The following is a 25,287-nucleotide window of genomic DNA, read 5'->3' as shown; positions in this document are numbered from 1 at the left end:
AGAAGCCAGACTCAAAAGACTACGCAGTATATGCTTCCGTTCATAATGATGCTCTAGAAAAGGCAAAGTTACAGGGACAAAGAACAGATCAGTTGTTGCCATGGTTAGGACTGGGGGAGGGATTGAAAATACAGGCCAGCACCAGGGGTGGTGGGAGGCGGAGAACTGCTCCGCAGCATGAGCGCAGTGGTGGTTGCAAGGCTCTGGTGGTAGCTGTCAAAACTCATAGAGCTGCACACCAGAGTAACTTACTGACGTAAGTTTAAAAATAAACTCTTAAAAAATGCAGCCTGAACTTCCTTTAGAAATAATGAGTACAAGCTGGGTGGGACGGCACATGCCTGTAATCCCGGCTGCTTGGGAAGACGGGTTGAGCCCAGGAGTTCAAGACCAGCCTAGGCAACACAGCAGACCCCATCTCTAAAAACAAAATAAAATAAAATAAAATAAAATAAATGTTTAAAAAGTACGAGTACAAATAAGCATAAGTCTTTTAATAAGAAAGAGTATTATGGACCAACATATCAAAAACTTGTTACCTAAAAAATGGGACTTGAACAGCACAATGGGCCTAGACACCTACTGTTTTAAAGTCTCTCAAATTTTGCACTTGTTAGTAGAACTAAGTTACTAAGGGCTACGTAAACTTAGGCGATGCAGAATCAAAGTCTCCTATCTTGGAGAGAAGATGATACACCTGGGCAGAAACGACCCCGCAGGTCGGCACAGACCTGGGATATCAGGAGTTCCCCATTATGAGCAAGTGAGTAATACAAAGAGTTTGGCTGGTTGGTATTTAATGATTCTTATTTAAAAATTGCCCTCATGAAAATTCTTCTGACACAGCTGGTTTATCTCCAGACTATGACTTCAGGTATTACTTTATGTTTGGTAAGATTTTCACACCGTGTTCCAGAGAATTAGAAAAAAGGAGGAAGGAGGGACTTTCATTTCCCTGTTTGCAATGAACCTTATACCTAGGTTTTCACTAAGAATATGAACATAACAGTTTGGCACCAGGAATAAAACCAGATTCACTCAGTATTATTTCCACAAAGAACAAAATCTATAACAAATAAAAAATGTTAACTGTACATTTTTCATGGATGATCAAGTCCACAGAAATGTCACAACATCTACTTGGCATTTCTTTTCCTTTTCTCCAGTAGTTGAGAGGAGTTTTTATGTATTAATGATCTGTGGGTATCGCGGCAGGAGGCAGAGAGAACAGGGAAATAAAGTCCCCTCTGTGTTTTTCAGCTTCCTTGGCACATACCCCAGTCAGTGAATCAAAGCTCAACTTTCTTCACACTGAGGGGCTGTGGCTTCCTTGCTTCCCTATGACACCCTCCCTGGATGCATGCCTCAACTGTTTTTTTAAAAAACAAACCTTAGTACAGAAGGAGAACCATGACTCTGTGATGCTTTAACATAGCGCTGAATTATCTGATTCAGAATAAACAATGTGTTAAAACCTAAAAGATAGGAGAAATTTCTACAACCCTGACATAGCCCATTAATCCATTTATTGAAACACTGTGGCACACATGTGATAACCAAGTTATAAAGAAGAGTACCAAACTCAACAGACTGAAATTTTAAAAGGCAGAACTGAAGTTTTCATGGAAAGAAATCTACATCTTTATAAAGAAAGCTGTGATTTAAAGCAGTAAGGACAACAAAAAATGAGGGACAGTGAGTATGTGGACTGGGGTGGAACTGGGGTGCGGTGAGCACTTGCGTGGACGGCGGCAGCAATGCACACCAGCCTGCCCTCACTCCTCTGCCCCAGCGCCACAAAGAGTACTGAGTGTCACCCTGTGGGACTGCAAGGATGTGTCTGTCTACCCAGCAGTGCAGCCCCACTCTCCATTCTGTTGTGACAATTTGAAATTTTTGAAGTTTTAGGAAATATCAAAATCAAAATTTCTTTAAAAGCAAAAGTTTCCATCTCCACAAAAAACTTCAGAGAAAAATAAACATAAAACAAAGTAAAATATAAAGTTTTAAGGAGAGTAACATTGTAAGGGTACTATTTCTAGCTAAAGATTCACTGGTCCGCATCTCATGACACAAACAGAGCAAGCTTCAGGGTCAGCTTCGGATTCCTCTCTTAGCAACATTGAGGGGAGCAATATCAAGGGGAGCCTGTTTAATGTCTCTAGATCTGTTTCCTCACCCATAAAGTGAGGATGCAATGCTTAACTGTGAGGACAGACGTGGGACCTGGCACGAGGGACAGGCTTCACTGCTGCGACACAACGCAGCCCTGCCATCTCAGTCCCTCCCTAAACTATCTCCCTCAACTCCGGCCAAGCGAGAACTACACCGTCTCTGGTCTTCCCTGACCTTTGGGCCAAGAACCCTCCCTTCACCCTGCTGGGTTTGGGTCAGCCTCTCTGGCTCCGACCTTTTATGATTTACTCTCACCCTCGATCCGTTCCTTTCCATAATTACTACTTCATTTATCTGAAATTTTTCTAGCTTTATACTAAAAGCCCTTCTAATGTTCTAAAGTCAGCAGCTTCATTACAACTATTATTCTGAGAAGCATATACTGAGTCCTTGAGGATTTACATACAGCACCAGGTTCCACACTAGGCCAGAGACTAAAAACAAAACAATGACAGTCCCCAGGAATAAAACCAAATATCTCCTATCTGCGTGTTTATAAGGTGTTCTGGAAATACCATGGATTATTTACCAGAAGAGGTTTTCTTGGGGGGGAAGCAGGGGAAGTGTGACACTTTTAATAAGAAAGAAAAGGGAGGAGGTAATAATAAATGATAAGTAATTAAGTAGAAAATTGGACATCTTCCTTTGTCAATACTTAGAAGCTCTGTGGCTTCCCCATCCAATGTTTATTTACTTCTAATGACAATGACACAGCTGGTCTGCATAACCTGTTTATACCATTTGGGTCATACATTTTTATTTTCATTTTAGCCTGTTTGGATCATTTCTACTTTCTCAGGTGTCATTTTTCACATTTTTTAAATGTACATGTTTCTTTTGTAGGAAAGGATATAGCAATAAAGACAATAACTCTGCTTGAATTCAAGATACATATACAAGAGATATGATAGCAGATGTTATTAAACATTCCCACTAGGTGTTTAGGTAACTCCCAGATGGATGTACAATATGCTATGGTTCTCTCTGCTTAGCCGTATCTAACTACCGTCTCCACACTCATGCCTCTTGCTGCTACAGGATGGAAAACGCCACCGCTGACTTACAGGAGGGTAACCTGACTGGAGTCTTTATACTGTCATCCTGAGTTTACTGTTACACACACTCACCTGTGACCTGTTTGTCTGGAAGAGAAGGGATTGGAATGGCTGATCCAAACTTAACCAGGAGCCGCTCATATAACCAGTCAAAGTGCTTATACCTGTGGTTTACCGATCGGTTAGTGTTCTACAAAATAAGGGAAAGAGAAGAAAAAGTTACCAGTGCCGACTATAGAAAACAAAGTAAAAAAGCAAGTCGCACCCAGTGATGCAAGCATGACTCTGGTTTTGGTAGCTTGGATACTTACAGTAGGCGTTAGCTGATATTCAATGTAGCTCTTCAGACCATACATCTTGGAGCCTTTCCTGGGGTCTGCTACCACACAGTCAAACGTAGAGGTAGGATAAACCCACATCGGGCCATAATCTCCAACCTATACGACATTCCATGAAGAGTAATTTTGTTACATGGAAAAACAATAAATACAATTGGTATAAATCAGCAAATAATTCTTTTTAGAAGTAAAAGTCCTTTGGAGGGACATTCTTGTTCTTCCTTGAGAAGTTACTTCATGGTCCCTGTTCCTGCTGGATATTATATTTAAAGAACACAATTGTAGGACAAACCCTTCTGCTCCCCACATGGGCAGCTCAGCCCATGGAGAGGGGACACCAGCTTCCCTCCCCTCCAGGAGAGTGATGGTGGAACACGACGTCTCTCTCACATCCAGCTGTCTCAGGCTGTCTCAGGGAAGGGCTCATTTTTTTTCCACTCTACCACGGACTGGTAGTTTTGTGAAATATAAAATTATACGTTGATTTGTCAACAATGTCAAATTGCCATCAAGTTTTCTAAACACTCTCATTTTCTGTACTTCTAGCTGATTAGTAACAAGCAGTTTTTAGATGGGCAGCTGGTCCATGGATCATACTTTGAGTAGCATCATTCTAGCTCAGAGAAATGCCTAATCTGGTCAGAGTCTGATAACCATTGTTTTACTACTAGTAGGGGGTACTATGTCTCAAAAGCAAGAGCCAGGCTAGCCATTTTTCTCTTGGGACTGCTTGTGCGTAAGCACACTGGGCTGGCAACTTCCTGTCCCCAGGTATTAGCCCCACCTGGGCAAGGCTTGGCCAAAGTGGGTAGGCCTCCATTCTTTTTCCACTGGCCTTCTTTTCTGTGACTAGAGGGAAAAAGTTAAAAAATTCTGGTGAGGCCTATTAGGATTATACTAGATCACTGGGGCTTTAACTAGTGGTGGGAGGTGAGGAAAGGAAACAGCTAAGTTCTATGTGAGGTACAGAGAACTTACGAGTTTTGAGCCTATGGATCATTTCTGCTAGACACTGCTAAGTAACGATAGGTCTGCTGTCCCAAACCTGGTTGTTTTCCTCTTGTTTAAAACTGCACGCAAGGCCACGGAGGCAGCTGCAGAGGGACTGGGATGCTCACGCACAAGCTCTGGGAATCGCCTCCCGCATCACTAGTCTCAAATTGATTCTGGATAATCATTCATTTCATAAACTCTGACCATGGTTATACATTTCAGAAATCCAGATTGCAGGACAGGAGATCTTATCGAAGAAGAACACTTAAGAGCAACAGGAAACCTTATTATACAGAGAATATGTTATCTTCTTGGATTGGAATGGAAAAATAATTGAATTATAATACAATTCAGGATTAAGGAGAAAAAATATGTGGTCTATAAATGGAACACTATTTCTAGGAAACAGATTCATTCAGAGATTCAAGGAGGAATGAAAATTTATAAAATAGGTTTTATTCTTGCAGTTAGAAGTATAGTACAAAAGTGAAAAGAAAATGAGAAAAACTGTGCAGACTGGGCTGAAGGAAGAAAGATGTGTTTAGGCTGAGATCTCAAAGGCAAGGCCAGACAGATATAAAAAAGAAAAAAGAGATATGCCTGGTCCTTATCCTTTTTAAAGATGGAAGAGGGCAAAAGTGGGTTGGGGTATGACAGTCCAGAGGTTATTAGGTCAGGAAGGTGACCAAGTTTAAAAAGAGACTAGAGAGATCCCTGAGGACAAACTCCCATGACACCCCAGAGAGAGCCGGATCCAGGAAACTATCTTAAAGCCGCAGAGCAGGACTTTGTAAGACAACCTCAGCGACTGGGACGAGGGGGCAACTCTGATTGACGAAGGCCAATACCCACAGGCCATGTTTTTTTGGTGGGTTACTGTGTTTGGAAAGCTAAGAACCAGGTCTCTGCTTTCTCTTGGCCTCCAGGAGACTTGATGGCTTTCCTCCGCTTGCTTTTCCATGCAGCAAGCCCACATAGGCAGACCCGCCTGCTGGGTATGTACGTGGGTCCAGTTCTACCTAAACTTGTGGGACAGCGAAGAGGCTGGGGCCTTTGGCTCTGTGCCACCACTGTCATGCTCATGACAATGTCCCCTTGCAGACTCTGAGGGGTAGGGCCATGGGCTCTTAATTCTGCAGAGTTTTAAGTTTAATGAAAAGAATAATAATACATGCTCTGTATTAAAAAGAGAAAACAGAAAAAATTAAAATAAACTTTAACTATTCAGAAGATAATTACCTCAAATTTACTTTGAGGGAAAAAGGATAAGAAGGGCTCTTGGTTACAGCCCTTCAGTCTGAAGGTTTCCAGGACTTCAAGCTTTTCAAAGATATGGGGACAAGCAATTAAAGAATTTAATATCATTCCTGCAATTTTGCCAAGCCTTCCAGGGGACCCAAAGATTATAGAGTAAGACCAGACATTTCCTCATCCTTGTGAGTCCATGGTGATTACATTTAGGGCTTCCCCCACCACTTCTCCAATCTTATAGTTACAGGGTTAAGTCAATAGGGTCAGAAGACAGCCACGGTTCTCTCTTCCAGAATTTCATTTGAAACTACACAGCTAGAAATTGCCTAGACAGAAAATCAGCAACCAAAATATAGGCTGAAACCAAAGGGCCTGTGTTGTGTTATATAATCAAGTTACTCTAAGACAGATATTCTTAATGATGTCATTAACTCCCTGCTTTTATTTGGTAGCTCCTTATCTTGGCTGGGCAGCTGATTTACTGGAAAAAAACACTAATTATTGTCAACATATTGGAAAAGGTACCTATTCTGGTAACATGCATGTACTTTGCTAGGGAAGAAACATAAATATATGCATTGAGTTTATTACCTAAACATATAAGGCTGGTAGAAAAATATGTAAAATATACTTTAAAACACTATATAAAAGAAAAAATTTAACATAATAAGTATTATGTATATTGTTTGTTCAGTACTAAGGGTCTAAAAGATAAAGAATATCTAAACAATATAACAACAGGCATTAAATCTATGTTAATTATCTTTAGTACTCCTACAATACTAACATATCCTATCAGTCATTTGGGGCATTAAATGTGTTTAAAAATACTTTCCAAAAGACTAATAACTCTCTTGGCTTCAAGGTACAGTAGTATAAAAGAGCTTAATTAGAAACGAAGCAAACAAACAAAATTGAACAAACTTACAATGATGGGAATTTTCTCTTTGGGTTTTGCTAGTTGCTTGGCCAACAAATACTGTTCCGTTCCAGGTTTTGCAAATCCAGGAAATCTAATCACGAAGATAAATGTTCGTAAGTCTTGTATCTTTCCTTCTAGGAATTCTACGACTCTCGTCCACATTTACTTAATACAACAGTTTTAACCTTGTTCTGTCTTTCAGACTAAGAAACTGTGGTAAATGAAACCCAACATTATCAGATTGTTCAATGGCCAATTAGGCATTTAATTAAGCTTGATCTGGTGAAGAGAACAGTTTGACTCCGCAGGTGTGATGTTTATGGGTACTCTATTTGCTTAACTGAGTCTGACACATTCCATCACCCAACACAGTGTGAAGGGCAGACCTGCAACATCCCCCAGTTCCCAGGGCCAGTGAGTAGTGAGTGCACCATTATGAATTGGCCACAGGGGGCAGCAGCTACATGCTGGCATTTCTACACCCAGATTAAAGTTTCCTTTCAACATTCTCACCCTGAAGGTCACAATTATCCCAAAGAAGCTGCTCCTATTCATAAGCATTTGTGCTATTTTCCTCAGAAACTGCCTTCAGAAACAGTTTGACACCAAGAAAACAACTCTCTTTAGTAAAGCAACCCAAAGCATAAGAAATTTGGCTACTGGTTGGAGGGTCATTTAAGACCTGAAATCATAAAATTGACCACTTCCAGAAATCAAATCTACATCCAAAGGACGTGTCTACAACTAGAGGATAGCTGGAACAAATGCACAGCCCTCCAAAGGGCTACTTCTGAAAAAGACAAGATTAATTTGGGTTTTAGAATATTTAAAAAAATAAAATAAAATAAACAGGAAAACACAAAAGAAAGCAAGATATCTAAACTGGAAAGAGGAATCTTATTTCTCCAAAGTTCCAGCTGCATCACTTCTAATTTCATTCACACACCAAGCCAAAGGCCACTGTGATGCTCGCAGGGGCTGTATCTTCTTTTCCTTCATTCTTGACTGACTTCCTGCCAGTCCCCTTTCCCCAGACGGTCCTTCAAGCACAGCTCACACACAGAGCAAAGAGGAGTCCCGGAGCAGGATGGCCTGGGGTTTGAACTCCAACCCCAACACTCAGGTGGCCTTAGGAGCCTCAGGCTCCTTGTGGGAAGAACGGGACCAGATGAGCTACCTCTGAAGGTGATAAGGGAATTAATCGAAAAGATTTATGAGAAGAGCCTAACATGTATTCAATACATTTAAATTATTGGTAATTATGTCATCATCTCTTTGAAAGCATTCCTGCAGCCTCAGGTAGAGCTTTCTCTGTCCTTCCTCAGCATTCTGAGCATATTTTTGCTATAGAGTTTATCACATTTATTTACACATTTTAGCACACTAGAAGAACTTTAGAGAAAACATTTGTATTTTCAGGACCTAGAGGAGTTCTGGGAGCACACTAAATGCTTAATGAATTAATGGGCTAGCCTGGAACACTTTTATTAAAGAACTCACACTTCTGTGGGGATTACATACTGTGAGAACTCCTTGACCAGACTGTAAGCTTCTGAGTGCAGAGATCACATTTCACACTTTTTGGATATTCTTACGGACCACAGCAAAACTCTAGGGCTGACTATACACACCCAGTTAATACTCACTGAACAGCAATGTAATTTATTAATTATTTGAGCATTATCAAGATGGATTCTTATAATGCTCAAGCATATTTAAATTTCTGATCTCCTTTTCTAGTATAAGCTTTATGTTCCATGGAACACAAGTGCCATATAAAATGGAATAAGTACTGAAAAAGTAATTTAAAAAATTATTTTTAAAAAAATGTTTACAACTGTTATAATTGACTCATTTATACATTAATATAGTTAAATAAAAATGCATAGGGTCTTAAATTGTTCCCAGCACTACAGAGAGACAGAAAAGCCTCAGAGGTATAGGTTCCAATTAGGACCACTGTAATTTGGTTTCCAGCTGCAGTGACATTTAAGAGCAGAAAGAATCCTTAAAGCCAACCTCTTTGCTTTAGATAAATGAAGAAACTGAGGTTCAAACAGGTCACCAAACGTGCCTAAGATCATACAGCACATCAGAGGGCAAGTGCAGAGGAGAGAAAAGCACAGGACACTAGAGTCAAAGACCCAGGCGCCAGCCAGAAACCTCACTCATCAGCTGTGAAGATGTGGCTCCTCATTTTTGTTTCTACTTCCTTGTCTTCAAAATAGGGCAAAGAGACAAATTACACTTAAATGGGCTTTAAATAAACTTTAAATTTAGGTTTGAAGAACACTTGACTGTAATATACGTCACTACTGACCATACTGAAAACTTCAAATTTGACTCTATGAAACCAGACACAGCTGACTAACAAGACACAGAGTGACCACCTTTATTATGCATGCAACTGAGCAGGATAATACATAATGCAAGAAACTGGAGAAGAGGTATAAAAAGTGTACAGTGAAAAGATAAATCACTTCATCATCTGAAGCTATTTAAATATACTTCGGAGACTTGTAGGACTTATTAAACTAGAACTAGACCTAGATCTTCATGCCTGAATATTAATATATGCCAATTGTTTTCAATTTTTGCCAGAAATAGATTAACATTCTTTGATACCTGCTTTGATCATAAACTTCGCATACTGAGAAAAAGTATTAATAATTTCAGAAAATAAACTATTTTAAACATAATTGCTGAAAGAAGAGTACTTAAAGATTCTTACGGAAGTCATAGTAATAATTTATATCGCCTTCAAGCTACACTGATGTAAATTACAGACTGATCTAGAACTCGCTACCAAAGTATCCTACTGTGAAAAGTGCATATTTACTCTTTCCCACATGCTCTCCTGTTATGTACTATTAAAACTTTTTAATCTAAGAGAAATCTAAGTGGAAACAAGTATCTTAAACATATCAGGCACAGTAGCTGCGAACATGTGCTTTGGAGACTGAAAGACTGGGATATGGACTGGAAAACTTACACTGGTGTGAACTTGAGTGTCACTAACCTCTCTGGGTGTCAGTTTTTCTCACAGTAAAACAGGGATTCTATGAGGGTGGCATAAAAATGCATACAAACCACTTTGCACAATGCCTGGCACATGATGAGTGACTGATAAAACAGTAAAACATTTAAAGGGGAGTTTTATTATTATTTTTAGCTTTCTGTTACATTAGCAATAAGACCTTAGTATGTCAGAGTTGATAAAGGTAAAAGTAGTAAGAACTATTTAGCAAATCATTAAATAAATATTTCACTTATTAACCCTATAAAATGAAAATTTTTTTTTTTTTTTTTGAGACAGAGTCTCGCTGCATTGCCCGGGCTAGAGTGAGTGCCGTGGCATCAGCCCAGCTCACAGCAACCTCAAACTCGTGGGCTTAAGCGATCCTACTATCTCAGCCTCCCGAGTAGCTGGGACTACAGGCATGTGCCACCATGCCCGGCTAATTTTTTCTATATATATTTTTTAGTTGACCAGATAATTTCTTTCTATTTTTAGTAGAGACGGGGTCTCGCTCTTGCTCAGGCTGGTCTCGAACTCCTGACCTCGAGCAATCCACCCGCCTCGGCCTCCCAGAGTGCTAGGATTACAGGCGTGAGCCACTGCGCCCGGCCTGAAAATTCTTTTTTTAATAAAAAATTTTTTAAAAATTCTTTTTAATTTGTAATCTTTCTGTCTTTTTAAAATAGACTTAAAAAATAGGCATTTTTAAGACAACTCTCTAAGTTGTCTACAACAGAAATGTTTTGCAAACTGTAAACCTCTAAATAAATGTTAATGCAGTAGCTGTGGCTGTGTAAGACTCATAACTATGGGGCTGCAAAGCCAAAGATGTTTGATTGTATTTTATTGAGGATTTTTGCATCTATATTCATAAGACATACTGGTCTATAGTTTTCTTTTTTTGTTGTGTCCCTTCCTGGCTTTGGTATCAAGGTGATACTGGCTTCATAGAATGAGGTGGGGAGGATTCCCTCCTTTTCTATGTTATGGAATAATTTATGCCGAATGGGTACCAACTCTTCTTTGTAGGTCTGGTAAAACTCAGCTGTGAATCCATTTGGTCTGGGGCTTTTTTGTTGTTGTTGGAAGGTTTTTTATTGCTATTTCAATCTCATTGCTCGTTATTGTTCTGTTCAGGAGTTTTATTTCTTTCTGATTGAGTCTCAGGAGGTTGTGTGTTTCCAGAAATTTGTCCATGTCCTCTACGTTCTTGAGTTTATGTCCACAGAGATTTTCATAGCATTCACAGATGATATTGATATTTGTGTGGTTTCAGTTATAATATCCTTTTCATTTCTAATTGAGCTTATTTCAGTCCTTTCTCTTCTACTCCTGGTTAATCTAGCAAGAGGTCTATCAATTTTGTTTATCTTTTCAAAGAATCAACTTTTTGTTTTGTTGATCTTCTGTATAATTTTCCTATTTTTGATTTTGTTTAGTTCTGCTCTGATCTTAGTTATTTCTTTTCTTCTGCTTGCTTGGGTTTGGTTTGCTCTTCCTTGTCTAGTTCCTTGAGACATGTCATTAGATTGTTAATTTGTAATCTTTCTGTCTTTTTTTTAATATGCTTAAAAAAATAGGCATTTTAAGGCTATGAAATTTCCCCTTAGGAATGCTTTTGCTGCATTCCATAGATTTTGATAGTTTGTGTCCTCTTGGTCATTTAGTTTGAGGAATGTTTTAATTTCCATCTTAATTTCATCTTTGATTCAACAATCATTCAGAAGCAGGTTGTTTAACTTCCATGACTTTGGGTAGAATTGGGTGTTTCTCTTGGAGTTGATTTCTAGTTTTATTCCACTGTGGTCTGAGAAGATACATGGTATGACTTAAATTTTTTTGAATTTCTTAAGCCAAGTTTTGTGGCCTAAAATATGATCCATCTTGGAGAATGTTCCATATGCTGATGAGTATAATGTATATTCAGCAGTTTTGGGGTAAAATGTTCTATAAATGTCTGTTAGGCCTAATTGTTCTATAGTCCCATTTAAGTCCAATGTTTATTTATTTTCTGCTTGGACGATCTGTCTAGTTCTGTCAGTGTGGTGCCCCCAGCACTTACAATGTTGCTGTTTATCTCTCTACTTAGATTTAGTAGGGTTTGCTTTATGAATCTGGGTGCTCCTGTGTTAGGTACATAAATATTTAGGATTGTTATATTTTCTTATTGAATTGTTCCCTTTATTATTATATAATGAGCATCTTTGTCTTTCTTTACTATTGTTGATTTATAGTCAATTTTACCTGATACAAGAATGGCTATACCTGCTTTCTTTTGGTTTCCATTTGCATGGAATATTTTTTCCACCCCTTGACCTTGAGTCTGTAAGAGTCCTCGTGAGTTAGATGTGTTTCCTAAAGACAGCAGATACTTGGCTCATATTTTTTTTATCCATTCATACAGCCTATGTCTCTTGAGTGGGGAATTCAAACCATTTATGTTGATTGATAGAATTAATATGTGGGGTGCTGTTCTGTTCATCCTGTTGGTTAGTACCTTATTGCTTTGTTTTACCTGTTGTACTATTGCTTATTTGAGCTCTGAGCTTTAGCTTTTGGGTGGTTTGACACTGCAGGGTGACCACGGTGTTGCTCCATGTATAATGCAGTTCTGAGTATTGCCTGCAGGGTAGGTTTGGTCTTGACAAATTCCCTCAGTGTTTGCGTCTCTGGAAAAGTTCTTATTTTTCCTTTGTTTAAGAAACTTAGTTTTGCAGGATACAAAATTCTAGGCTGGCAGTTGTTCTGTTTAAGAGTGAAGTTGGAACCCCAATCCCTTCTGGTTTGTAATGTCTCAGTTGAGAAGTCTGCAGTTAGCCTGATGGGTTTTCCTTTGTAAGTTACTTGACATTTTTGCCTTCTGGCTCGTAGGAGTTCCTCCTTCATGTTGACTTTGGTCAGTCTGATGAGTATGTGTCTTGGTGATTGCCTCTTTGCAATGACTCTCCAAGGTGTTAGTTGAGCTTCTTGTACCAGGATGTCTAAATCTCTAGCAAGACCAGAAGTTTCCCTCAATTATTCCTTCACATAGGTTTTCCAGCCCTTGTACATTTTCTTCTTCACCCTCAGGGATGCCTATGATTCTTATATTTCACTGCTAATGGTTAAATAAAAAAGACCAACTTATACCCAAGTCTTAGGAGATCACTGCAAAGACAAAAAGCCAGCTGCCTTTGTGTATTTTATATGTACTCTATACACAGGTCCTGACTTCCCCTCCTCCCCGGTAGACTTACTTGTTAAGCGGCAGCTTCATGGAGGACGCACCAGCGCGACTGTTCCCCCGCTGAATGCCTCCTGCTTCAGCTGATTCTGAATCCTTAAAGTAAGGGGAGGAGGACTTGGGGTCATCCCAGTCTTCATCCCAGTCATCGTCATCACCAGTTGCTAGAGTGGAAACAGAACATCATCAGTAAAAAAATAAAAATTAAAAAAAAAAAAGAAATATGAAATTAATCTTCTGATAACTATTACTGGGCTAATCCATTTTTTTTTAAAAATGGGAGAAAACGGTATAGTATAGGAGTATAATGTAGATGTTATGAGTGTAGTCTATTTTAAGGCTTGAATTGTGGATTCTGCCTTTTAGTGCAAAGGACATATTAGAAACAACTCAAAAAGGACTGTCGGATCAACTGATTTTTGTCAAGGGCACCAAGAAGACACAATGGGGAAAGGACAGTCTCTTTAATAAACAGTGTTGGGAAAATCAGATACCCACATGCAAAAGAATAAAACCAGACCCTTATATTACACAAAAAATAACTCAAAATAAAGACCTAAATGTAAGGCCTGAAACCATAAAACCCCTAGAAGGATCCACTGGGGAAAAGCTCCCTTACACTGGCCATGGCAATGATTTTTTGGATATCACAAGAAAAGCTCAGGCAACAAAAACAAAAACAACAAGTGGGGCTACATCAAACTAAAAAGCTCCCATACAGCAATGGAAACAATCAACAAAACGAAAAGGCAGCCCACACACTGGGAGAAAATAGTTGTGAACCGTTTGTCTGACAAGGTGTTAATATCCAAAATATATAAGGGAATCACACAACTCAATAGGAAAAAAACCAAATAACCCAGTTAGAAAATGGACAAAGGACCTGAATATACATTTTTCCAAAGACATATGGCCAACAGGTATATGAAAAGGTGCTTAACATCACTAGTCACTAGGCAAATGCAAATCAAAACCACGATGAAATATCACCTCATGCCTGTTAGGATGGCTAATAGCAAAAAGTCAAGAGATAACACGAGTTGGCAAAGGTGTGGATAAAAGGGAACCCTTGTATGCTTTTGATGGGAATGTAAATTGGTACAGCCATTATGGAAAACAGTATTGAGGTTCCTCAAAAAATAAAAAAATAGCACTACCATATGACCCAGCAACGCCTCTTCTGGGTTTATACCCAAAGAAATGAAAGCAGTTAGGTATCTGTGCTCCTGTGTTCAATGCAGCATTATTTGTAACAGCCAAGATATGGAATCAACCTAAGCGTCTGTGGATGGCTGGATGAATAGAGAAATTGTGGTATACAAGTACAATGGAATATTATTCAGCCCTTACAAAGGAGCTCCTGCCATTTGCAACAACACGATGAACCCGGAGAACACTATGCTAAGTAAAAATAAGCCAGACACAGAAAGAAAAATACTGCATTTCTCACTTACATGAGGAATCTTTAAAAAGTCAAACTTAAAGAAGCAGAGAGTAGAAAGGTGGTTACCAGGGGCAGGGAGAGGGGAAAGTGGAGAGATGCAGGTCAAAGGGCACAGAGCTGCAGTTACGTAGGGGGAACAAGTCTAGAGATCTGATGCACAGCATAAGGACTACAGTTAACAATGTTGTAATGTTGTAGCGTATACTGGAAACTTGCTAAGAGAACAGATTTTAGGTGTTCTCACCACAAACACACATGAAGGTAACTATGCAAGGTGACACATGTTACTTGGTTGACAGCAGTAATCATTTCACTATGTATATGAACATCACAACATCATATTGTGTACCTTAAATACATTTTTTAAAAAGGACTGTCAGTCCAAATAACTTCAGATAAATGCAGACAATAAAAACGTTAAGTGGTACGTAAGAAAAGACCTGCTATAGGCCTTTACCCTGATAAATCTAGTCTTATAAGTAAGTAGAACAAAATTCCCTTTAAATCAAGAAGCTTGGGAGGACAAAAGGGATGACAGATATTTGAAAAGCAATTGTTCAACACTAATAACAAAGGTGAGAGAGGGGCAATGAGGGGAATACAGGAAAGAATGGGCTGCGGGGTGGGAGAAAAAAGGAAGGAGAAAAGAACTGAACTATTAGAAGGATCTGGGCCAAGTGGCTGGAGAACCAGATGTCTGCTGCCCCACCTCGAGTTTCCACCCCCACGACTCCTGGTCCTGCTGGCCGCCAGCTCCCATCTACGACCGCTGGCTTTGAGCCAGCACCTGTGCCCTTTTCTGGTGCTGAGGGCAAGGTCCCTGCCATCCAGAACAGACAGTCACTTCTTGGCCCAGTGTGCTCACAGAGGAGACAGGATCCAGTGATCATTAAAAAATAACAGGCAGATTCCTATCTTTTGTTTAATTTCAGAACAGACCTAAATAGCCTTTCTTAATTCCTGATCTACTTCCCATTCTATGCATTTCTCTTCTGCCTTAGTGTTTCTCTTAGCCGGGAAGTCAAATAGGTAGTTATGGAAAAGATAAAACAGCTCATGCAAAGGCCACACCCAGCAGGATGAGCCACATGCTGTCCACGTACACAAGATTTTAAAACAAACGTGTTAGTTGCTAAGGTGTTATAACGAGAAGGTGACATAGAATCGAGACTTCCTGCGTCTCTGAAAGTGCGGTGACAAGAACACCGCTCAGCTTCGCCCACACAAGCAGCCCCCGCACAAGCAGCCCCCATGGGCGGGCGCAGGGCCGCCCCTTCAGAGAAGGCGCTTTCCAGTCTTCCGCAGACCCCACGGGCCCGCTTTCCTCCTCTGCTCACAACACAGCCCCGTCCAGCATTTGGATCTGTGATTCCTCAACAGATAACTGAAGATTATAACGAATGACTATTTATATTTGGATCTTGGTTTGATACAAGTGAATAAGAGCAATTGCGATAGTTCTTTTGAATAAAATCTATTTTCAACTCAATGACCCAGTGTGTTACTGTGAGAGAATAAGAATTACACATTTGGTTTCAGCCCCCAGTTCCTGGCACGGAGCCCCTAAAGCCCTTGTGATTCCTGAGCAATACGGGTGCTTTGTGCATCTTCCCTTCTGATATTTGGTCTTTGACCCCAGTTCCTGACACTGAACTCCTAACCCTTGGAGTTTCTGAGTGATAGGAGTGTCTTTTGTCCTGATGAGGTGACTCTTTGTGGGCTCCTGGGTGATGGCTGGTCACCAGAAAGGCCAAGCCATGATCAGAAGCCTGGAACTTTCAGCCCTAGCCCCACCCTCCCCTCAAGAAGAGAAGAGGTGCTGGAGATTGGGTTAATAATCGACCCTGCCTATGTGCTGAAGCCGCCATAAGAATCCCTGAACTGCAGGGTTCAGAGAGCTTCTGGGTTGGTGAAGCGTGGAGGTGCCTGGAGGGTGGCAGGCCTTGGAGAGGGCATGGAAGCTCTGTACCCCTTCCCAATACCTTGCCCTTTGCACCTCGTCATCTGGCTATTTATTTGGATCCTTTAAATTAACCTTTGTAATAAATTGGCAATAGTAAGTAAAGTGTTTCCCTGAGTTCTCTGAGCTGCTCTAACAAATTAATTGAACCCAAGAAAGGGGTTGTGGGAACCCCCTGGATCTGACTCCAGGTAGACAGCGTCGGGAGTGAGATAAACGGTGGGACACCCAGCTGGTGTCGCTGGAGAACTGTTTAGTGCGTGGGAACAACTCTCCCCATGCCATGTCTTGGTCACAGTAGTGTTCTGGGTTGTGCTGAGCGTGGGAGTAGAAAAAACCGTTCGTTCTTTCCTGTCTCTCACACCCAGTCACTTATGGGCAGGCGGGGCAGAGCCCTCTCCTCACCTGGACCTTGGTAGGCCTGGGGGTGGCCAAAGGCCGTGTCCCAGTTGTTGGGAGTGTTTTTCTGGGCACCAGCCCCGTCTGGCTTGGCCCCCCAGCCATCTGAGCTCTCCCAGTTCCCGGATTTGGAGGCACTCCAGGCTGACCAGGGGTCACTGCTACTGCCGACCTGTTGAGAGGGGTCAAAAGGAGAAAGAATATTTGTGACTTCTGGAAAACATGACTCAATTCAGTAATTAAATACAACTGGAGTGCTGGAAAAAATCAACAGGATTTAAAACAAATTTAAACAATAATTCTTTTCCAACATGTAGGAAAGTACAAAACGCAGCATCAACCTAATTTTACTGATATTAACATTTTGCCACATTTGCTTAGGAACTTTGAAAACAGTAACAAAGGAACTATTAGACACAGCTAAAGCCCTCTCTCTTCTTCTGCCCCAGCAGTCACTACTTTTATGAATAGCGTATTCATTCCCATGTGTTTTCAGACTTTCATTGTATACATACACATTGAAAAATAACAACTGTTTTGTATTTTTTTAAATTGACCCGAACAATGTCATATTGTATGTATCTCTTTGCAAGTTGTTTTTTTCACTCAACATTATGGTTTTAAGATTATACAAGTGATAAGGACTTGTTTCATTCACCTTAACTGCTTTATAGCAATCTATTGTATTTTTAAGTAGGTTTAATTTTTATTTGAAAAAGTAATACATGCTCAGTAAAAAAATTCAAAGAGAATAAAAGGATATGCAATTTAAAAAATATGCCTAACCCCTTAAGATGCCAGTCGTCTCTTCAAAGACAACTACTGCTGTTAAAAGACACAAAATTACAACAAATTTAGTTATAGATCTAATGGCTTTTGTTCATGATTCATGAATCTCGGCAGCCTCCACCTTGCAAACTAGAATGAGCTTCCGCTGGGCTACAGCAGGACACTGGGTTTCGTAAGGTGTGAATAAGAAGACAGAATAGGAAAAAAGCTGAGTGGTTAACATCAGGTTACTTGAGGTTACCTTTTTTTGGTAAGGGTTAAAGCAGAGGGGACTTCCTTATTACGCTGACTCAGGTAGACTAGAATATCCTGTTGTCAGCAAAAAACTGGTCTGCCTAGGGACCTACGGGCTTCCTGAAAGTTTCAGTTGGATGACATGGCATTTACGGGAGGACTCCACTCTGGATCAGTCTGTGCTGGTGCCCGGTGCGGGAGCTCCAAAACAACTGTCTCCCATAATTTTTATTAATGCTACTAACAAATTCCTTATATACGCTTAACTGAAACATTCCACGCAGAGAGATCCTGTCTGTTTTTAAACGTGAGAGTGGGCCCAAATTATACTCTCTGCTCTGTACTTTCTTTTCTCTTAAGAGCATAAAACATTTTCCAAGTACATCAGCAGGTATCGATACAAGATTCTTTGCATGTCTCCATAGAAATCTGCTATACATATATATTTCCCATAATTTAACCAGCATATGCTGATATTAATTTATCTTGTTTTCAGTATTTTGGTACTGTAAATAATACTGCAATCCAAAAGATCTATGTGAAATTCCCAGAAGAATTATTGCTGGGCTAAGGAAATTATGTATTTAGAAATGATAGATTTTGTCAAACTGCTTTTCAGAGAGACTTCAGTTACATTTCTGCAATCCTACTGACATGCTTAGGGGTTTTGTCTTACATAAAAAGGAGCTTCCATACTCCAAAATTATTTTTATAATATTTTCTCCCATTATTCCTTTGAGTGATTTTATAGTCTGACAATCAATATTGCAAATAAAATTCTGGAACAGGCAACACATGGCACCCAATCTCAAGGAATACTTTGGTAGGAGTATGGGAACCCACCTCTCAACCTTGATCTGCCTATCCCACCCCTGAGGCAAGCACAGTTTTTTGGGTTTTTGTTACCTTCATTTTTTTACATTTAAATCTTTGATTTGTCTGGAACTTACTTTGGTATAAGAAATAATATTCTTGTTGCCCTACTAACATTTAATGAATAATGCATCTTTCCCCCACTGATTTGAAACAGGACCTTTATCATTATTGGATTTGGGTCTATTTCTGAACTTCATTATTTTTTAGTGATCTATTTGTACTAGTATCAGCCGGGCGCGGTGGCTCACGCCTGTAATCCTAGCACTCTGGGAGGCCAAGGCGGGAGGATCGCTCAAGGTCAGGAGTTTGAGATCAGCCTGAGCAAGAGCGAGACATCGTCTCTACTAAAAATAGAAAGAAATTATCTGGACAACTAAAAATATATATAGAAAAAATTAGCCAGGCATGGTGGCACATGCCTGTAGTCCCAGCTACTCGGGAGGCTGAGGCAGTAGGATTGCTTGAGCCCAGGAGTTTGAGGTTGTTGTGAGCTAGGCTGATGCCACAGCACTCTAGCCCAGGCAACAGAGTGAGACTCTGTCTCAAAAAAAAAAAAAAAAGTATTTGTACTAGTACCATGCCTACTTTGACAGAAAAACCATTAATATTTTAACATAAGATCTCTTAGCTATTCATTTTTACAACTGAACTTTAGCATCAACTTAACAGTTTTCAACTAAAGCAATATGAACTTTGTCAAGACAAAAGAAGTCAAACTCTGTAATAATTTAAAGAGGTTTATTCTGAGCCATATTTGAGGATCATGACACAGAGCCATGCCCCAGAAGCCTTGAGCAAGTGGACTCGCTGTGGCTGGGTTACACTTTGGTTTTATACATTTCAGGGAGACAGGGGTTACAGGTAAAGTCATAAATCAATACATGGAAGGCATACATTGGTTTAGGCTGAAAAGGTGGGCCATCTAGAAGGCAGGGCGGGGAGCTTACAGGTTATAGGTGGGTTTAAAGATTCTTTAACTGTAGTTGGTTAAAGACATGAAGTTTTTTGTCTAAAGGCTTGGAATGTTTTAAGATAAGGAGGTCTGTTAATCAGAGATAAGCCAGCAGACATATTTGTTGTGTAAATTGAGGACCTGCAGGTTTGTCTTGCGCTATAGCCTTAGGCCTGTTAATGAGTTACAAAGGGTATCTCCAAGAAGGGAGAGGGCATGATGAGGTGTGTCTGACCTCCCCTCCTCGAGGCAAGCAATTTAGTTTTTTTCAGGATATCCCCTTGGCCAGGAAGGGGTCATTCAATCAGCCAGTGGCAGGGGAAGCCCTAAGATTTTATTTTAGTTCACAACTTTAACATTAGAATCTCAAATTAAAAATGTGTTCATTTTCATCTGAATCACCTTAAGTTTACTGATAAATTCAGAGAAAATTAGTAGTGCCCTTTCCTCCCACAATTTCAGTTTTTAATCTGTTTAAGAATATAAAATGGCAAGTTTTTCCCTTGAGTCTTCTTTTTCACACACACACACACACACACACACACACACACACACACTCACACACACACACGAGAATTGGTTAAAAAAAAAAAAGAGAGCAAGTGAGTGAGCGAGAGATCTCTAAGAAAATTGCCCAAACTGTCTAATGCACCTCTGTAACCTCTGAGAATGCTCTAGTAGCTGTTGTGTTTTGACTCTCCACCAACTGACAGCTGGGGCAGCCAGCTAGTTACCACATACCAGATGCGTAAAAAACAGAGTTCATGCTTTACAGGTGGAGTATAATGTCACTGTAACATCCCAGATACCTCTAAGGAAAAAAGAAGTTACTTGTGATTTTGCTCTAAAAGTCAAATCCTAATAGCAGAAAGACATTTTATCCACCAGACTGCGCAGTTCTCAAGCACACAGCTTACAAGGGGACACTAGGCTTCAGGACGGACTCTCGGGCCACCCTCAGGGACGCTAGAAATGAGGGCAATCGTGTTGAGGGCCTGACCATCATACTTCGGTTAAGAGGAACCTCTCCTTACACCGTTTTCTTTAGGGATAGAGTTTTAGTCAGCAATATATACTCTATCTATGTCCTTCAAGCTCTAAATTATTAGGTTTTATTTTTCAAATGAAAGCTTTAAAAGCACCAAAGTTTGGGGTAGTGAGATGCCAATCAGTATAGACAATCCTTTGTCTAGAAGATTCAGCATGATTTCCATAAACTCCTGACTGTGAAATGGTGGCATGGCGGGGAGGGCAGTGGAGCTCAAGCTCCAGGCTGCAATTCTGACTCTACTTCTTTCCAGCTGTGCAACCCAGGGCAGAACTCAAACGCGGGCAGCCTGACTCGGTTCGGAAGACTGCTCGAAGCTGAGTGTAACTACGAAGGAACACAGGGCTGTGCACTTGAATAACAGGAAGAGTGAAAGCTCAGTGGGGCCTTCCAGAAGGCCCTAAGTCTTAGCAAACTGGCTGGGAAGGATTTTCATGAAGATAGAAGAAAAAATTAGAGGTGAGTTATTCATAGCAAGTGTTCTCAAAAAATGAAAATCCATTTAATCAGGACAGAAACAAATAACACAATTGTCCTTTGAAAATTACTTTGTTCATAATTTATAGGCTTGTGGTAATTGTTATGTTACTTGGTTATATACACGATCCTAGTTCTCTACCTAGGTTATGGATTCTCCATGGGTGACTTTGCTTCTCTTTGTTTTTTTCCCTGGAACATTCCCTCTATCTTGTTTCAATCTGACTCCTGCTGATAACACATCTTTCAAAACCCAACCAACTGGAACTCCCTTCTCCAGCTCCTATTATGGCCCCAGCATTCGCTCCCTCTCACAACAACCTCACAACCTCTCCTCACCCGCAGGGCCTTCCTCTCCTGTCAGTAACTAGCAACCAGTGGTCCCACTCTGTCTCTCTGAGCCCACCATTCCCACATGTCAGTCTCTGATTTCTTTGCTCTCCTTTGCCTTTTAACTACAGACATTAAAACCCATTCTGCACCTTGGCCAGGGTTTCTAATTCTCAGGTGCCTCTACTATACTTCTCTTCCACCTTTCCCTCCTCTTCCTTTCTGCTGAGCCATGTCTTCACCCTCTTTCTTTTCCCACCCTTTATTTTGCCAACTTCTCCTGACTCACTGTCAATCACATGTAGTTAAAATCTCTTCATTAGAGCTCACTGACCACAGAATCAATTCCAAGCTTCTCGGCAGATCAATCAAAAACCTCTGCAGCGAGGGTCCCAACTCTTCCTTCCGTTGCATTCCCCATTCTCATTACCCCAGCACTCACCCTTGTTCTGAAGCTTCAAACTCCACACATTTTCCTAGACTCTTCTACATCTCTGCCTTTTCTCATGCTACACTGTGCTCCATCTGCATGCTTCATCCTCCTAAATTTGGCAAAGCCCTCCCCCATCTGCAGGCTCTGGCTTCCCCACAGCCTGCCTTCCCACTCTCTTCCAAGGCCAGTCTTTTGCCATGGTTATCTGCTTATCAGCTGGTCAGTCCTACTGGTAAGTCAGGGGCATAGCATTGTCTTATTTGGAGAACATTTTCCTCAAAAGATTCTCAAAATGCCTTGCATAAAGTGGCAAGGACTCAAATATTTTAAATGTGATTGTAACAAAGGGAATGGCCTGGGGAAAAAAAATGGCAAAAATATTTCCTGCCTCTAAAGCCTGCATCCCTGCCTCAGGGCAGTGGTTGGGGGGGGGGGGGCAGGGTCAGTCTGTTGTTTATTTGGGCAACAGGAGATGGCCCAGCCCCACCTGGTCAAGGGAGGCCCCAGGACTGTCTTCAGGGGAGATGGGATGATCAGAATTATCAACTGCAATTGCCTGAAGCTGAGAACCCGTCCTTTAAAAGCTCTGTATTTGTGTGAACGTTCAGGAAATTTGGGGTTTTTGAGATGAGAAGGTCTACCATATTTCCTCCTTTGCCAGCAAAGTAAACTCTCTTTCCTTCCTCCTCAAACCACTTGTTCTCGTTCTTCTTCAGCCTCATGGACAAGCACCGAGTTTTCAGTAACATGATGTTCTTGATAATTTGTATGAAACACATATTACTCCTTGTTGTTAGGTCTAGAGCCGAGAGAGAGAGACACACAAAGCTTCGTGTGTAGCAAAATGCTGTTTATTTTGAGTATCTGGGTGCAGATAGGTGGAGCCCAGAAAAAAAAAACATCCTGAGAGAAAAGGGGAGAGCCTTTGGTTTTATAGTGGGGTTCTCTGGGGGGAGTAAGTAAGTGGGCCAGAACAGCCAGTTGTAATTAATTCTTTTTCAAATGACCAGCTCCTAGGACCCCGCCGTCCCAGTCACATCCACTCTTCAGCTCCAGCGTGGCCCCTATCAGGAGAGCCAGGGCGGGATACACTTCATCCCCACGGTGGGTGGAAAGGAACGCTGGCTGCAGCTGGCTGGGGATTCTCCACACTCCTGCGGCTACTGTTTTACAAGCCTAAATTCTGCATTAACCACATTCTGTCCTATACATGCTTTTTGGGTTCCCACCTGGAACAAACCTAACACTTGTCAAACATCTAAGCTTTATAATATTATCATGTCACAAAGGGGGAAATCAGATTCTCCTTATGTACACTGATTTGAGTCTTTCCTCAGGAAATAACCTGCTGTGGTCAATTACAGAATAAGTGATATTCAGTACATGACCACAGAAAAATATGACTTTTAGCACCTGACAACACCTTCCGAGTTGTAAAAGTGGTATCAACTCACTGTCGAAAAGTTGGAAGATACAGACATGTAAGAAAACAAGAACGGTAAAATATTAATAGTAAAACCTAGAAGGTGGGTATATGATTATTCACTATAAAATTCGTTTAACTTTTCTATGCATAAAATTTTAACTAAATGTTGGAAAATTCAACACACCAAATTCGTTTATACAATCACTCTGTCATCTGAGCTCCGTCAGAAGGTAAACGAGGACACAGGGAAGGGCTGTGTCCATCAGGGTGACCTGTCATCTCCGCTGCCTATGAACATGGGGCCCGGCACACAAGTATTTAGCAAATTAAGCTTTGTTAAATGAATACACTCCCAAGGCATGTTTGTTTGGGTCTTTATGACAGACACATTTTATCTGTTTAATCACTAACTCACTGATCATATCGGACTCTCTTCCTGACCCCAACTAAATTAAATGCTCCTTACGGGCCAGGAGCCATACACTCGACAAATTTGCTGGTTTAACACCCTACATTTAAAAGCTATCCTAGCTTCCTAAGACAAATAGAGAAATACATTTACATTGGCTTTACACTGGGAGACTTTTAAAACATACCCACTGAAAGGATTTATAGCATTAGCTGAGTTTCTTCAGAAAGCAGACTGGCTTGAACCAGACTGTAGAGCCAGAAAGCCACAGAACGGACTCAGAAAGGCCACGAGGGTGGGCGTGATGGACGCACACAGTAGAGGGTGATAACCGTAGGAAAGCTGCTCACATTACAATGATACAATACGGCACAAAGGGGGCCAAGGAGAAGGAGAGATTTAAAATCCACTGGGTTTTAAATCCCTTTATGAAAGTGTTGGAACTTGATTCAAGTAAACTTCACATGGGTATGGTGGTTAAGAATTTAGGCTCTAAAGCCTGTCTATGTGGGTGTGAATCTCAGCTTTACCACTTAATGGCTCTGTGAACTTGGGCAGTTTAGTTCACTTTTCTTAGTTTGTACACTTAGAAAATAAACAACATTATCTTCCTCAGAGGGGTTTGGTAAGGATTAAGTGACACGATGCACAGAGTGCCTAAAACAGTACCTGGCACACAGCATGTATTCAATAGAGGTTATCTGAATGCATGGGGCCATCTAAAGTATAAAGAAGAGAATGGAGCCTGGCAGTTCTTAGAGTGAATCCCCATCTGAGTAGTACCTCTATTAGTTCATGCTACACAGGACAAGGTCAGACAGTTAAATTTCCAAATGGTTCCAATGCCAGGTCATATTAACAGAGAAATTTTTAATTGAAGAGATAATAATAGGCATTTAAGATATTTTCTATTCTAGCCAAAGATCTGTTTCCTTCAGATGTATAAAAGAAAGAGGAGGAAGACAGACATGTTTCATCATAGAAGTCAACAGTAACCCCTAATTCTTAGGACTTTTGGCACAAACATTTTCTGTGTGCTCACTGCTGAGATACTGATTTTTTTCAAAACCTAACCTTTATTGTAACAAACTAAACTACAATGATCTAGTTTAAAGATCCTTTGGCCTCTGGCATTTTTGTTCTCCAACCCCAAAACCCCTTCGGTCTCTCAACTGCACACATCTGCTCACACAATAATCCATTCAACTCCTTTCTCAGCTTTCAAACTCTGCAATGCCTCTTCTATACTTTTCTTCCACCTTTCCCTCCTCTCTCATTTCTACTGAGCAGCGTCTTCATCCTCTTCTGCTCCATCTCTTTATGGTACCAAGGTCCTCCTGACTCACTGTCCACCATGGAAACAAAAACCTTTCATTAGTGCTCATTGCCTATGGGATAAATTCATCTGTCTTAGTCCAAGTCGCAGCTGAAAGGCCTCCCAGGTGTAAATCCCAATCACCTTCCAACACCTACATACTCCACCTTCTATGTTACCATGCCCCAAGAAGAGCTCTTGGAAGATACTTTACCTGAA

The 25,287-nt window shown here is 40.7% G+C and overlaps 1 protein-coding gene across 2 annotated transcripts in view; it reads right to left on the bottom strand.

Moving 5' to 3' along the window:
- SNX9 (sorting nexin 9) overlaps positions 1-25,287 on the bottom strand; it is a 112,235-nt gene that overhangs the window by 26,894 nt on the left and 60,054 nt on the right. For both annotated transcript variants that reach the window (XM_045544634.1, XM_045544635.1), the window contains exons 5-9: positions 16,786-16,951; positions 12,990-13,140; positions 6,741-6,825; positions 3,542-3,667; positions 3,303-3,420 (exon numbers count right to left, since the gene is read on the bottom strand). In XM_045544634.1, the coding sequence (XP_045400590.1) occupies positions 3,303-3,420; positions 3,542-3,667; positions 6,741-6,825; positions 12,990-13,140; positions 16,786-16,951 (646 nt within the window). The remainder of the gene's footprint in view (positions 1-3,302; positions 3,421-3,541; positions 3,668-6,740; positions 6,826-12,989; positions 13,141-16,785; positions 16,952-25,287) is intronic.

This window comes from Lemur catta, chromosome 2 (assembly GCF_020740605.2).
Source record: "Lemur catta isolate mLemCat1 chromosome 2, mLemCat1.pri, whole genome shotgun sequence".
In the NCBI taxonomy this organism is placed as follows: Eukaryota; Metazoa; Chordata; class Mammalia; order Primates; family Lemuridae; genus Lemur; species Lemur catta.
The sequence above is the reverse complement of the archived record's forward strand: the minus strand, read 5'-3'. Positions and strand labels throughout refer to the sequence as shown.